The sequence below is a fragment of the Anomaloglossus baeobatrachus genome, chromosome 10, assembly GCF_048569485.1.
Source record: "Anomaloglossus baeobatrachus isolate aAnoBae1 chromosome 10, aAnoBae1.hap1, whole genome shotgun sequence".
NCBI lineage: Eukaryota > Metazoa > Chordata > Amphibia > Anura > Aromobatidae > Anomaloglossus > Anomaloglossus baeobatrachus.
Window position 1 is genome coordinate 212,175,262 of NC_134362.1, and position 16,194 is coordinate 212,191,455.

General features: G+C 59.5%; 1 protein-coding gene across 1 annotated transcript in view; it reads right to left on the reverse strand.

The window, feature by feature from the left end:
* Nucleotides 1-243: 243 nt before the first annotated feature.
* USP10 (ubiquitin specific peptidase 10) overlaps nucleotides 244-16,194 on the reverse strand; it is a 44,619-nt gene continuing 28,668 nt past the window's right edge. Inside the window, 4 exon segments of the mRNA XM_075326258.1 lie at nucleotides 244-1,577; nucleotides 5,233-5,295; nucleotides 6,293-6,437; nucleotides 14,743-14,908. Coding sequence (XP_075182373.1) covers nucleotides 1,390-1,577; nucleotides 5,233-5,295; nucleotides 6,293-6,437; nucleotides 14,743-14,908 — 562 coding nt within the window. The 3' untranslated portion in view covers nucleotides 244-1,389.

Here is a 16,194-nt window from a genome sequence, read left to right on the forward strand (position 1 = left end):
TCTCAGTGATGTGACTCTTGCTCGGTGATCACTGCGGTGCCACCTCCGCCATCGTACAGTATGTGGGACTAGTTTATTATTTGGCAGTGGTCAGAGCAGGAAACAGCGAGTTCAGCAGTAAAATATGTCAGAGATGAGGACTTTCCACGTCCGGATCCGGCGACTGATGACACCGGAGTCCGCGGACACTTTTGACCGCGCAGCTGCAGGGGAAACAATAATACCAGTCCAGGACGCGAGAGGTTAAACCAACATGGTGATTTTTATTGATGGCGAAGACTTTGTACTCCAAGATATAACTAAACTGTGTACAATGAGTAACCGCCCGCCGGAGGAGAGGACGTGCCGCCGACCGCCGCAAGCGCCTCTCCCCTCCGCCGTACACAGATCAGCGTCATTATTCGGGCCCTCCGCACACACTCGGGGGGGAAGGGGGGTGTCACTTATTTATGTCTTCACCCCCCCACCAAGTTTTAAAACCTTTCCTCTGCCGGAGAGGAGGTGCTCGCTGCACCTCTCCAGCAGGAAAGGGGTTAAAACGCGAATACGTCAGGTCGCTCCCAGCAACTCTGAATATAAAGCCTTCTCTGCATTGTTTTTTTTTTTTTTTTGCTACTTTAACATTTTTTTTATTATTTTTCTATCATTATTTTTAATCAGATTTCTGCTATAAATTGTAGAGGCGGCGGCTGGTCCGCACCTCTGGAGTCAGTGATCGGGGGAGCGCGGCGGGGGGCTGCGAGGAAGTGCCGCCTGACCGGCCGGACTGTTCTCGCGTGTTGATCGATTAATGCTGGTGCACTGAGTCTTTGGCGAAGCGCGTGGGTGCCCGAGAGGCGACGCAGCCGCTTCTATCCGAGACGCTAAAAAAATAATAAAAATCTATTTCTGTGTAATAAGACCCATCCCCCTCCCCCGCCAGGTTCTGCCTGGGTCCCAGCGTCAGTCCTGACGCCGCGTTTTTTTCCGTATTTTTTGGGGCAATGGTTGCACAGCGGCCCGGAGATAATCTCGTGATTCTTGTGGCCTCCAGACGGGGGCGCTCCGTGCCGCACAAGGCCTTCGGTAATGTCATAAAATCTCACTAAGCGGATGACAGCATCGTCTCATTGCTGTCTGCATCCCGAAAAAAGGGGAGCAGCTGCACATTCGGCCACTCCTGACCCGCACCCGTCCGGGGATGTGGGGTCCCCAAAGCAAAGTGAAAGAGTTCTTACACATTTCCTCCTAATCTAATCTATAAAATGTAAGGGGGGGAAAAAACTGGAGGAACAATAATGGGGGGAGCAAAACAAAGGGGGGCACTCAAGAAAAAGGGTAAAAAGGAGGTGAAAACTGTAGATTTGTGTCCTATGAAGCAGGAGTCTTGCGCAGGGGCGCTGCGCAGGGTCACAGCAGGTCGACGCGGCGGTAGTACAGGAGGTAGGCCGTGCGCTCCACCGTCTGCTTCACCACCTGGTACTGGTTGATCACTTTCACAGTCTGGTCGTCGATGCGTAGCCAGCCATTCAGACCGATCTGGAAGACGTCCGTGGTGTAGTGTCCGCCCGTGGCACTGTTACCGTGGTGATAGACCACTGACGGAGAGAAGACGAGAACACAAATGAGGGTCAGATCAGATGGCGCGGACACACTGAGCGCAGCGCACATAGATCACAAGCCATCTGCATGACCTCTGCTTGCCGGGAGCCATAAAGGGTACCGTCTCACGAAACGACGTACCAGCGATTCCGACCACGATGTGACCTGGTCAGGATCGCTGGTGCGTTGCTACATAGTCGCTGGTGAGCTGTCAATCAGGCAGATCTGACCAGCGACCAGTGGAAACGATACTGTGCTTGGTAACCAAGGTAAATATCGAGTAACTAAGCAAAATGCTTTGCTTGGTTACCCGATATTTACCTTGGTTACCAGCGCACACCGCTGAGCGCTGGCTCCCTGCACTCGTAGCCAGGGTACACATCGGGTTACTAAGCAAAGCGCTTCGCTTAGTTACCCGATGTGTACTCTGGCTACGTGTGCAGGGAGTCAGCACTGGCAGCCTGAGAGCGGCGTACGCTGATAACCAAGGAAAATATCGGGTAACAAAGCAAAGCGCTTCGCTTAGTTACCCTATGTGTACCTTGATTACCAGTGTCCACAGCTTCCAGACGCCGGCTCCCTGCACATTCAGATCGTTGCTCTCTCGCTGTCAAACACAGCGATGTGTGCTTCACAGCGGGAGACTAACGTCCAAAAAATGAATCAGAGCAGTGTGCAACGAGCAGCGATCTCACAGCAGGGGCCAGGTCGCTGCTCAGTGTCACACACAGCGAGATCGCTAATGAGGTCACTGGTGCGTCACAAAAACCGTGACTCAGCAGCGATTTCGCTGTGTGAGAAGTACCCTTAACTGTTGTGAATCTCGTCTGTGTGGGTGCTGTTTTGTAGCTCCCTCTGGTGGCCAGGAATGGTAGTGAAGCTGAGTCTGAGTCTGTGACTCAGACAGGTGTCGGCGTTAAATGGGAATTAAGGAAGTCCTAATGCAGACAAGCCTGGTCTATATAGGAGAGTACTTTTTCCCTCGCTGGTCTATATAGGAGAGTACTTTTTCCCTCGCTGGTCTATATAGGAGAGCTCTTTTGCCCTTGCTGGTCTATATAGGAGAGCTCTTTTTGCCTTGCTGGTCTATATAGCAGAGATCTTTTGCCCTTGCTGGTCTATATAGGACAGCTCTTTTGCCCTTGCTGGTCTATATAGGAGAGCTCTTTTGCCCTTGCTGGTCTATATAGGACAGCTTTTTTGCCCTTGCTGGTCTATATAGCAGAGCTCTTTTGCCCTTGCTGGTCTATATAGGAGAGCTCTTTTGCCCTTGCTGGTCTATATAGGAGAGCTCTTTTGTCCTTGCTGGTCTATATAGGACAGCTCTTTTGCCCTTGCTGGTCTATATAGCAGAGCTCTTTTGCCCTTGCTGGTCTATATAGGAGAGCTCTTTTGCCCTTGCTGGTCTATATAGCAGAGCTCTTTTGCCCTTGCTGGTCTATATAGCAGAGCTCTTTTGCCCTTGCTGGTTTATATAGGAGAGCTCTTTTTGCCTTGCTGGTCTATATAGGAGAGCTCTTTTGCCCTTGCTGGTCTATATAGGAGAGCTCTTTTGCCCTTGCTGGTCTATATAGGAGAGCTCTTTTGCCCTTGCTGGTCTATATAGGAGAGCTCTTTTGCCCTTGCTGGTCTATATAGGAGAGCTCTTTTGCCCTTGCTGGTCTATATAGGAGACCACTTTTGCCTTGCTGGTCTATATAGCAGAGCTCTTTTGCCCTTGCTGGTCTATATAGGAGAGCTCTTTTGCCCTTGCTGGTTTATATAGGAGAGCTCTTTTGCCCTTGCTGGTCTATATAGCAGAGCTCTTTTGCCCTTGCTGGTCTATATAGCAGAGCTCTTTTGCCCTTGCTGGTTTATATAGGAGAGCTCTTTTGCCTTGCTGGTCTATATAGGACAGCTCTTTTGCCCTTGCTGGTCTATATAGGAAAGCTCTTTTTGCCTTGCTGGTCTATATAGGAGAGCTCTTTTTGCCCTTGCTGGTCTATATAGGAGAGCTCTTTTTCCCTTGCTGGTCTATATAGGAGAGCTCTTTTTCCCTTGCTGGTCTATATAGGAGAGCTCTTTTTCCCTTGCTGGTCTATATAGGACAGCTCTTTTGCTCTTGCTGGTCTATATAGCAGAGCTCTTTTTGCCTTGCTGGTCTATATAGCAGAGCTCTTTTGCCCTTGCTGGTCTATATAGCAGAGCTCTTTTTGCCTTGCTGGTCTATATAGCAGAGCTCTTTTTCCCTTGCTGGTCTATATAGGAGAGTACTTTTTGCCTTGCTGGTCTATATAGCAGAGCTCTTTTGCCTTGCTGGTCTATATAGGAGAGTACTTTTTGCCTTGCTGGTCTATATAGCAGAGCTCTTTTGCCCTTGCTGGTCTATATAGCAGAGCTCTTTTGTCCTTGCTGGTCTATATAGCAGAGCTCTTTTGCCCTTGCTGGTCTATATAGGAGAGCTCTTTTGCCCTTGCTGGTCTATGTAGGAGAGCTCTTTTGCCCTTGCTGGTCTATATAGGAGAGCTCTTTTGCCCTTGCTGGTCTATATAGGAGAGCTCTTTTGTCCTTGCTGGTCTATATAGGACAGCTCTTTTGCCCTTGCTGGTCTATATAGGACAGCTCTTTTGCCCTTGCTGGTCTATATAGGACAGCTCTTTTGCCCTTGCTGGTCTATATAGGACAGCTCTTTTGCCCTTGCTGGTCTATATAGGAGAGCTCTTTTGCCCTTGCTGGTCTATATAGGAGAGCTCTTTTGCCCTTGCTGGTCTATGTAGGAGAGCTCTTTTGCCCTTGCTGGTCTATATAGGACAGCTCTTTTGCCCTTGCTGGTCTATATAGCAGAGCTCTTTTGCCCTTGCTGGTCTATATAGCAGAGCTCTTTTGCCCTTGCTGGTCTATATAGGACAGCTCTTTTGCCCTTGCTGGTTTATATAGGAGAGCTCTTTTGCCTTGCTGGTCTATATAGGACAGCTCTTTTGCCCTTGCTGGTCTATATAGGAGAGCTCTTTTGCCCTTGCTGGTTTATATAGGAGAGCTCTTTTGCCTTGCTGGTCTATATAGGACAGCTCTTTTGCCCTTGCTGGTCTATATAGGAGAGCTCTTTTGCCTTGCTGGTCTATATAGGAGAGCTCTTTTGCCCTTGCTGGTCTATATAGGAGAGCTCTTTTTCCCTTGCTGGTCTATATAGGAGAGCTCTTTTTCCCTTGCTGGTCTATATAGGACAGCTCTTTTGCCTTGCTGGTCTATCAGTTCCTTTTCTTTCCTTTGTATCTAGTTAGTTGGGCCTCACCTTTGCTAAATTCTATTTTTCCAATCTGTGTATCGTGTTTTCCTACATCACCGTAATCTTTATATGTAGGGGGCTTGCTATTTCTTTGGGGACTGCTCTGAGGCAAGGTAGAGTTCATCATTTCATTCTGTGAGGCGTAGCTAGTTTCCAAGGCTGTGACGAGGCGTCTAGGTGTTTAGGAACGCTCCACGGCTACTTCTAGTGTGGTCTGATAGTCAGGGGATTGCGGTCAGCCCAGGTTCCAACAACTCTTGTTTTTCTTGGTGTTTTTCTATCAATGGGAGTTTTTTGTAATCTACCACGGTTACCGGATCATAACATAACCTGACAGCAAGCAGAGATCTTACAAAGGAGCCATGATGAGATGAGGGGACACTCACCTGCAAACAGCCGGTAGGTCTTCTGGCCCTTAATCTTACTTCTCACACCGGGAGAAAACAAATCTGCGGAGGAGGAAGAGACACGGGTTAGGGACGCGTTCACACCCGTCCGGCGGTGACACAAGAACAGACACCACAGTCTCCCAGAGGACGGTTCACAGCAGATGCCGGGTCGCTGAAGGCAGAGTTTCTTTATCTGGTGCGCAGGACCCCCGCCCGCGAGGCAGGTGCGCAGGACCCCCGCCCGCGAGGCAGGTGCGCAGGACCCCCGCCCGCGAGGCAGGTGCGCAGGACCCCCGCCCGCGAGGCAGGTGCGCAGGACCCCCGCCCGCGAGGCAGGTGCGCAGGACCCCCGCCCGCGAGGCAGGTGCGCAGGACCCCCGCCCGCGAGGCAGGTGCGCAGGACCCCCGCCCGCGAGGCAGGTGCGCAGGACCCCCGCCCGCGAGGCAGGTGCGCAGGACCCCCGCCCGCGAGGCAGGTGCGCAGGACCCCCGCCCGCGAGGCAGGTGCGCAGGACCCCCGCCCGCGAGGCAGGTGCGCAGGACCCCCCGCCCGCGAGGCAGGTGCGCAGGACCCCCCGCCCGCGAGGCAGGTGCGCAGGACCCCCCGCCCGCGAGGCAGGTGCGCAGGACCCCCGCCCGCGAGGCAGGTGCGTAGGACCCCCCGCCCGCGAGGCAGGTGCGCAGGACCCCCGCCCGCGAGGCAGGTGCGCAGGACCCCCGCCCGCGAGGCAGGTGCGCAGGACCCCCGCCCGCGAGGCAGGTGCGCAGGACCCCCCGCCCGCGAGGCAGGTGCGCAGGACCCCCGCCCGCGAGGCAGGTGCGCAGGACCCCCGCCCGCGAGGCGTGTGCGCAGGACCCCCGCCCGCCAGGCGTGTGCGCAGGACCCCCGCCCGCCAGGCGTGTGCGCAGGACCCCCCGCCCGCCAGGCGTGTGCGCAGGACCCCCGCCCGCCAGGCGTGTGCGCAGGACCCCCGCCCGCCAGGCGTGTGCGCAGGACCCTGCAGAGATCACTAGCACAGCAGATGTGCAGCACTGCTCTCACCGCCATCCCTCTCACCTTTGCTAATTTCGAGGTCCACCGGGTACTCGATGTTCTTCACCAGCTTCTGACAGCCTCCGGTCTTCTCGAACACGAATCGTTTAAGGTGCAGCACGAGGACCGGCGGCAGCTCCTCCAGCGTCACTCTGCGGCTGATCTCCACCTGGAAGAAGAGGAACAGGCGTTCACAGCACAATGGTCGCCAGGTCCGGGCACCGGGGGACCGGGGACTCCGGTAAGACCACGGGCAGGGAGCCCCCCCCCATCATCTGCCCAGCACGCTGGGACTGCACTACTAATGGGCAGGAGAGAGCTGCGGGCTGGGAAATGTGTGCTGCTCCGATACATTGTAACAGGCCCTCAGCTGTGACAAGTACAGTGTCAGGATAGGCTGCCAGAGAGCACGTGTGACATTCACTGACAGCAATCAAAGGACTTGACAGTCAGTGAGCAGAGGGAGCGGGGGATGGGGATGCAGCGTGGCGTTATCAGCAGCGGGCAGTGACGGGACGCTCTGTGCGGGTCTGCACCGCCGGACACTTATCATTTGTTTTCAATCAGCCGCCGCTCAGCAGCGTAACACAGTAATCTGGAGACGAGGGCGCGCCGAATGTTTACAGGACGCCGCGTGCCGAGAACGGCGAATCTGCCGCCCGTCCTCCATCACCCCCGAAGGACGGAGCTGCCTGCTACCGGGGGGAGCCATGTCACCTGGAAGAGCGATGTCATTGGGGGAGCAACCTCACTGAGGGGGGGCAACGTCACCTGGAAGAGCGATGTCATTGGGGGAGCAACCTCACTGAGGGGGGGCAACTTCACCTGGAAGAGCGATGCCATAGGGGGGCAACGTCACCTGGAAAAGCGATGTCATTGGGGGAGCAACCTCACTGAGGGGGGCAACGTTACCTAGAAGAGCGATGTCATTGGGGGAGCAACCTCACTGAGGGGGGGCAACGTCACCTGGAAGAGCGATGTCATAGGGGGGCAACGTCACCTGGAAGAGCGATGTCATGGGGGGGCAACGTCACGTGGAAGAGCGATGTCATTGGGGGAGCAACCTCACTGAGGGGGGGCAACGTTACCTAGAAGAGCGATGTCATTGGGGGAGCAACCTCACTGAGGGGGGGCAACGTCACCTGGAAGAGCGATGTCATTGGGGGAGCAACCTCACTGAGGGGGGGCAACTTCACCTGGAAGAGCGATGCCATAGGGGGGCAACGTCACCTGGAAAAGCGATGTCATTGGGGGAGCAACCTCACTGAGGGGGGCAACGTTACCTAGAAGAGCGATGTCATTGGGGGAGCAACCTCACTGAGGGGGGGCAACGTCACCTGGAAGAGCGATGTCATAGGGGGGCAACGTCACCTGGAAGAGCGATGTCATGGGGGGGCAACGTCACGTGGAAGAGCGATGTCATTGGGGGAGCAACCTCACTGAGGGGGGGCAACGTTACCTAGAAGAGCGATGTCATTGGGGGAGCAACCTCACTGAGGGGGGGCAACGTCACCTGGAAGAGCGATGTCATTGGGGGAGCAACCTCACTGAGGGGGGGGCAACTTCACCTGGAAGAGCGATGTCATAGGGGGGCAACGTCACCTGGAAGAGCGATGTCATAGGGGGGGCAACGTCACCTGGAAGAGCGATGTCATTGGGGGAGCAACGACTGGGGGGCAACGTCACTGGGGGAGGAATGAGATCACTGGGGTGGGGGGGGGGGGACAGTGATGTCACTGAGAGGAGTGATGTTATTGAGGGAAGCAACGACTTGGGGGGGCGCGGCGCAACGTCACATTAATCCATGTGTGATGCTGTGACCAACACAGTGCCTTTTTCATGCACAAGATGGTGATACAGGTCACATATACATAGACCACAGCTATAGGTGAGACCCTCACAACCATAGGTGCCAATCATGTTAGAGACCCCCACAGCCAGCTGTCCTCCAATCACAGAGGGATACAGGTAACTAGCACTAATAAACCCGACCTGAGACTAAATCCCGGACCCCCCATATCACTTAAAGAATTACAGCTGAGGAGCGGGCACCACTGAAGTCTACACACCGGCACAGGTGCGTTATAGATGTGTGAATGGCGGGTGGTGGCGGGGGCCACGCTCCAGGACGGGGCTTCTGAAACGTCATCTCTGTGTGTGATTTATGAGATGGGGGGTCCGGGATTTAGTCTCAGGTCGGGTTTATTAGTGCTAGTTACCTGTATCCCTCTGTGATCAGATGGCGGCTGGCTGTGGGGGTCTCACCTATGGCTGTGGGGGTCTCGCCTATGGCTGGCACCTATGGTTGTGGGGGTCTCGCCTATGGCTGTGGGGGTCTCGCCTATGGCTGGCACCTATGGCTGTGGGGGTCTTGCCTATGGCTGGCACCTATGGCTGTGGGGGTCTCGCCTATGGCTGGCACCTATGGCTGTGGGGGTCTCGCCTATGGCTGGCACCTATGGTTGTGGGGGTCTCGCCTATGGCTGTTCCCTATGTATATGTGACCTGTATCACTCGTGTGCATACAGACGTCGCACATGGATTACAGAGGATTTTCTTTCCTCCTCTTTATATTGTCCCGAGTTTCCCAGACGCTTCCCTGGCTTCGCTCGTGCATCTCCTGTTCCTATAAGTAACGTCTCCACATTAAGATGCTGTAACATTATTGATACTGACGGGGACGGGGGGGGCGACGTCACCGAGGGGAGAAGGGAGCGACGTCACCGAGGGGAGAAGGGAGCGACGTCACCGAGGGGAGAAGGGAGCGACGTCACCGAGGGGAGAAGGGAGCGACGTCACCGAGGGGAGAAGGGAGCGACGTCACCGAGGGGAGAAGGGAGCGACGTCACCGAGGGGAGAAGGGAGCGACGTCACCGAGGGGAGAAGGGAGCGACGTCCCCGAGGGGAGAAGGGAGCGACGTCACCGAGGGGAGAAGGGAGCGACGTCACCGAGGGGAGAAGGGAGCGACGTCACCGAGGGGAGAAGGGAGCGACGTCACCGAGGGGAGAAGGGAGCGACGTCACCGAGGGGAGAAGGGAGCGACGTCACCGAGGGGAGAAGGGAGCGACGTCACCGAGGGGAGAAGGGAGCGACGTCACCGAGGGGAGAAGGGAGCGACGTCCCCGAGGGGAGAAGGGAGCGACGTCACCGAGGGGAGAAGGGAGCGACGTCACCGAGGGGAGAAGGGAGCGACGTCACCGAGGGGAGAAGGGAGCGACGTCACCGAGGGGAGAAGGCAGCGACGTCACCGAGGGGAGAAGGGAGCGACGTCACCGAGGGGAGAAGGGAGCGACGTCACCGAGGGGAGAAGGGAGCGACGTCACCGAGGGGAGAAGGGAGCGACGTCACCGAGGGGAGAAGGGAGCGACGTCACCGAGGGGAGAAGGGAGCGACGTCACCGAGGGGAGAAGGGAGCGACGTCACCGAGGGGAGAAGGGAGCGACGTCACCGAGGGGAGAAGGGAGCGACGTCACCGAGGGGAGAAGGGAGCGACGTCACCGAAGGGGAGAAGGGAGCGACGTCACCGAGGGGAGAAGGGAGCGACGTCACCGAGGGGAGAAGGGAGCGACGTCACCGAGGGGAGAAGGGAGCGACGTCACCGAGGGGAGAAGGGAGCGACGTCACCGAGGGGAGAAGGGAGCGACGTCACCGAGGGGAGAAGGGAGCGACGTCACCGAGGGGAGAAGGGAGCGACGTCACCGAGGGGAGAAGGGAGCGACGTCACCGAGGGGAGAAGGGAGCGACGTCACCGAGGGGAGAAGGGAGCGACGTCACCGAGGGGAGAAGGGAGCGACGTCACCGAGGGGAGTGGGGGGAGATGTCGAGAGGAGTGTGGGGGTGTGAGACGTCACCAAGGGGAGGAGACGTTGCCGAGGTGAGTTGGGGGAGACGTCACTGAGGGGAAATGGGATCAGCATCCCCGAAAGAAGCGTAGAGCGACGTCAACAGAGAGAGCAATGTCTCTACTGGGGAGAGCATCATCATCATCACCGGGGTGAGGAGGGGGTGATGGCAGTGGGGAAGGAACAGTAACCAGGGGGTGACGTCACCAGGGAAAGGTAGGGTGGGGCTGGGAGGAGGGCGGGCTTCAGGAAGGGGAGCAATGTCAGTGGGAGGGTGGGATAAATTCCTCCCCTCGTGCTTCAGTTTTTCACCATTTTCCTGCAGTAAATGATTGCAGAGGCTGGAGACCTGCGCTGACGCTTCTCACAGCTGAGGGTCTGCACTCATGTGCTCTGTGCCCCGGAGCAACGCACTGCTCTCTGGCAGTCTGGGCTCTGCACTCTTACACTCCAGCATGTCTGGCCTCTGCTCTCTGGCAGTCTGGGCTCTGCACTCTTACACTCCAGCATGTCTGGCCTCTGCTCTCTGGCAGTCTGGCCTCTGCTCTCTGGCAGTCTGGGCTCTGCACTCTTACACTCCAGCATGTCTGGCTCTGCTCTCTGGCAGTCTGGCCTCTGCACTCTTACACTCCAGCATGTCTGGCCTCTGCACTCTTACACTCCAGCATGTCTGGCTCTGCTCTCTGGCAGTCTGGCCTCTGCAGTATATTCTGATGCACTGGATGTTTGCTCTGTCCGGCTCTGCAGACGTCTCCTGCGCGTCTTGGCTTTGCTCTGCTCTCTGGCTCCGCAGACGTCTCCTGCGCGGCTTTGCTCTGTCCGGCTCCGCAGACGTCTCCTGCGCGGCTTTGCTCTGTCCGGCTCCGCAGACGTCTCCTGCGCGGCTTTGCTCTGTCCGGCTCCGCAGACGTCTCCTGCGCGGCTTTGCTCTGTCCGGCTCCGCAGACGTCTCCTGCGCGGCTTTGCTCTGTCCGGCTCCGCAGACGTCTCCTGCGCGGCTTTGCTCTGTCCGGCTCCGCAGACGTCTCCTGCGCGGCTTTGCTCTGTCCGGCTCTGCAGACGTCTCCTGCGCGTCTTGGCTTTGCTCTGCTCTCTGGCTCCGCAGACGTCTCCTGCGCGGCTTTGCTCTGTCCGGCTCCGCAGACGTCTCCTGCGCGGCTTTGCTCTGTCCGGCTCCGCAGACGTCTCCTGCGCGGCTTTGCTCTGTCCGGCTCCGCAGACGTCTCCTGCGCGGCTTTGCTCTGTCCGGCTCCGCAGACGTCTCCTGCGCGGCTTTGCTCTGTCCGGCTCCGCAGACGTCTCCTGCGCGGCTTTGCGCTGTCCGGCTCCGCAGACGTCTCCTGCGCGGCTTTGCTCTGTCCGGCTCCGCAGACGTCTCCTGCGCGGCTTTGCTCTGTCCGGCTCCGCAGACGTCTCCTGCGCGGCTTTGCTCTGTCCGGCTCCGCAGACGTCTCCTGCGCGGCTTTGCTCTGTCCGGCTCCGCAGACGTCTCCTGCGCGGCTTTGCTCTGTCCGGCTCCGCAGACGTCTCCTGCGCGGCTTTGCTCTGTCCGGCTCCGCAGACGTCTCCTGCGCGGCTTTGCTCTGTCCGGCTCCGCAGACGTCTCCTGCGCGGCTTTGCTCTGTCCGGCTCCGCAGACGTCTCCTGCGCGGCTTTGCTCTGTCCGGCTCCGCAGACGTCTCCTGCGCGGCTTTGCTCTGTCCGGCTCCGCAGACGTCTCCTGCGCGGCTTTGCGCTGTCCGGCTCCGCAGACGTCTCCTGCGCGGCTTTGCTCTGTCCGGCTCCGCAGACGTCTCCTGCGCGGCTTTGCTCTGTCCGGCTCCGCAGACGTCTCCTGCGCGGCTTTGCTCTGTCCGGCTCCGCAGACGTCTCCTGCGCGGCTTTGCTCTGTCCGGCTCCGCAGACGTCTCCTGCGCGGCTTTGCTCTGTCCGGCTCCGCAGACGTCTCCTGCGCGGCTTTGCTCTGTCCGGCTCCGCAGACGTCTCATGCGCGGCTTTGCTCTGTCCGGCTCCGCAGACGTCTCCTGCGCGGCTTTGCTGACCGGCTCCGCAGACGTCTCCTGCGCGGCTTTGCTCTGTCCGGCTCCGCAGACGTCTCCTGCGCGGCTTTGCTGTCCGGCTCCGCAGACGTCTCCTGCGCGGCTTTGCTCTGTCCGGCTCCGCAGACGTCTCCTGCGCGGCTTTGCTGTCCGGCTCCGCAGACGTCTCCTGCGCGGCTTTGCTCTGTCCGGCTCCGCAGACGTCTCCTGCGCGGCTTTGCTCTGTCCGGCTCCGCAGACGTCTCCTGCGCGGCTTTGCTGTCCGGCTCCGCAGACGTCTCCTGCGCGGCTTTGCTCTATCCGGCTCCGCAGACGTCTCCTGCGCGGCTTTGCTCTGTCCGGCTCCGCAGACGTCTCCTGCGCGGCTTTGCTCTGTCCGGCTCCGCAGACGTCTCCTGCGCGGCTTTGCTGTCCGGCTCCGCAGACGTCTCCTGCGCGGCTTTGCTCTATCCGGCTCCGCAGACGTCTCCTGTGCGGCTTTGCTCTATCCAGCTCCGCAGACGTCTCCTGCGCGGCTTTGCTCTGCCTCGGGTTAATTATCCTGTATGCATTTTATTTCCAGCCCAGACATCACAGCCTCCCTCAGTCGCGGCCCCCCCCCCGGGCGTCACCGGAGCCGCCGTCCCACCCAAACCCCAAATTGAGCAGTGGTCGTTCTGTGAAGAGCAGAAATGACGGCGTCGCCACCAAATCCTACCGCTAAGATCACACGGCGCTGCGCCCACATCAGCAACGGCCTCCATCCTGCCGGAAAACCGGACCGCGGCGGAGAGCACAGATTAACCCCTCACTGCCTGTACAGCTCAGTGCATCCTGTAATAGGGGCCTCTGGGGGAACAAGTCTGCTCTGCTGACCCCCTAACATTACACGGTGGGGGGCCGAGTGCTGAGGAGCAGAAAAGCACAATGCCGAGCCGTACACCACCGAGCACAATGCCGAGCCGTACACCACCGAGCACAATGCCGAGCCGTACACCACCGAGCACAATGCCGAGCCGTACACCACCGAGCACAATGCCGAGCCGTACACCACCGAGCACAATGCCGAGCCATACACCACCGAGCACAATGCCGAGCCATACACCACCGAGCACAATGCCGAGCCATACACCACCGAGCACAATGCCGAGCCATACACCACCGAGCACAATGCCGAGCCATACACCACCGAGCACAATGCCGAGCCATACACCACCGAGCACAATGCCGAGCCATACACCACCGAGCACAATGCCGAGCCATACACCACCGAGCACAATGCCGAGCCATACACCACCGAGCACAATGCCGAGCCATACACCACCGAGCACAATGCCGAGCCATACACCACCGAGCACAATGCCGAGCCATACACCACCGAGCACAATGCCGAGCCATACACCACCGAGCACAATGCCGAGCCATACACCACCGAGCACAATGCCGAGCCATACACCACCGAGCACAATGCCGAGCCATACACCACCGAGCACAATGCCGAGCCATACACCACCGAGCACAATGCCGAGCCATACACCACCGAGCACAATGCCGAGCCATACACCACCGAGCACAATGCCGAGCCATACACCACCGAGCACAATGCCGAGCCATACACCACCGAGCACAATGCCGAGCCATACACCACCGAGCACAATGCCGAGCCATACACCACCGAGCACAATGCCGAGCCATACACCACCGAGCACAATGCCGAGCCATACACCACCGAGCACAATGCCGAGCCATACACCACCGAGCACAATGCCGAGCCATACACCACCGAGCACAATGCCGAGCCATACACCACCGAGCACAATGCCGAGCCATACACCACCGAGCACAATGCCGAGCCATACACCACCGAGCACAATGCCGAGCCATACACCACCGAGCACAATGCCGAGCCATACACCACCGAGCACAATGCCAGCCAGAGCCGGCGGTCAGCCAGAGCCGGCGGTCAGCCAGAGCCGGCGGTCAGCCAGAGCCGGCGGTCAGCCAGAGCCGGCGGTCAGCCAGAGCCGGCGGTCAGCCAGAGCCGGCGGTCAGCCAGAGCCGGCGGTCAGCCAGAGCCGGCGGTCAGCCAGAGCCGGCGGTCAGCCAGAGCCGGCGGTCAGCCAGAGCCGGCGGTCAGCCAGAGCCGGCGGTCAGCCAGAGCCGGCGGTCAGCCAGAGCCGGCGGTCAGCCAGAGCCGGCGGTCAGCCAGAGCCGGCGGTCAGCCAGAGCCGGCGGTCAGCCAGAGCCGGCGGTCAGCCAGAGCCGGCGGTCAGCCAGAGCCGGCGGTCAGCCAGAGCCGGCGGTCAGCCAGAGCCGGCGGTCAGCCAGAGCCGGCGGTCAGCCAGAGCCGGCGGTCAGCCAGAGCCGGCGGTCAGCCAGAGCCGGCGGTCAGCCAGAGCCGGCGGTCAGTCAGAGCCGGCGGTCAGTCAGCGCAGGGCCGGGGTTACAGCCGCTGCTATCGGGACTAGTGAGTCATGTACTCCTTGGAGCCGAGCTTTTAGTACCACACTCGGGCACTAACGCGTTTCCCCTCTAAATTAACCCTGTATCTGCAGATTAAGTGTTATCTGGCAAAACACTAAAATCAGTGTTATGAATGGGCGGTGGACGCACCTCTTGCTTGGTTTTGGTGGTGTAGCCTTGGACAGACTCTCTGGCCACGAGACTCTCCAGGGCGTCTTGGACGGTGCGGATCTTCTCAGGCTGAATGTCCAGTTGCAGGGTGAAGAACGGCTGCAGCGTCGCCGACTCCTTGGAGCTGTGCTGATACACCACCGATCTGCAAAAGAAAGAAGCCAGCTGAGCGACCGGCAGAAGAGCGCGGCACCGGGGCTCACCGCACAGAGCGGCACACCGCGGGGCTCACCGTACAGAGCGGCACACCGCGGGGCTCACCGTACAGAGCGGCACCGGGGATCACTGTACAGAGCGGCACACCGCGGGGCTCACCGTACAGAGCGGAACACCGCGGGGCTCACCGTACAGAGCGGCACACCGCGGGGCTCACCGTACAGAGCGGCACCGGGGATCACTGTACAGAGCGGCACACCGCGGGGCTCACCGTACAGAGCGGCACACCGCAGGGCTCACCGTACAGAGCGGCACACCGCGGGGCTCACCGTACAGAGCGGCACACTGCGGGGCTCACCGTACAGAGCGGCACCGGAGCTCACCGTACAGAGCGGCACCGGAGCTCACCGTACAGAGCGGCACCGGAGCTCACCGTACAGAGCAGCACACTGCGGGGCTCACCGTACAGAGCGGCACACTGCGGGGCTCACCGTACAGAGCGGCACACTGCGGGGCTCACCGTACAGAGCGGCACACTGCGGGGCTCACTGTACAGAGCGGCACACTGCGGGGCTCACCGTACAGAGCGGCACACTGCGGGGCTCACCGTACAGAGCGGCACACCGCGGGGCTCACCGTACAGAGCGGCACACTGCGGGGCTCACCGTACAGAGCGGCACACTGCGGGGCTCACCGTACAGAGCGGCACACTGCGGGGCTCACCATACAGAGCGGCACACCGCAGGGCTCACCGTACAGAGCGGCACCGGGGATCACTGTACAGAGCGGCACACCGCGGGGCTCACCGTACAGAGCGGCACACTGCAGGGCTCACCGTACAGAGCGGCACACCGCGGGGCTCACCGTACAGAGCGGCACACTGCGGGGCTCACCGTACAGAGTGGCACCGGAGCTCACCGTACAGAGCGGCACCGGAGCTCACCGTACAGAGCGGCACACTGCGGGGCTCACCGTACAGAGCGGCACACTGCGGGGCTCACCGTACAGAGCGGCACACTGCGGGGCTCACCGTACAGAGCGGCACACTGCGGGGCTCACCGTACAGAGCGGCACACCGCGGGGCTCACCGTACAGAGCGGCACACCGCGGGGCTCACCGTACAGAGCGGCACACTGCGGGGCTCACCGTACAGAGCGGCACACTGCGGGGCTCACCGTACAGAGCGGCACACTGCGGGGCTCACCATACAGAGCGGCACCGGAGCTCACCGTACAGAGCGGCACACCGCGGGGCTCACCATACAGAGCGGCACAC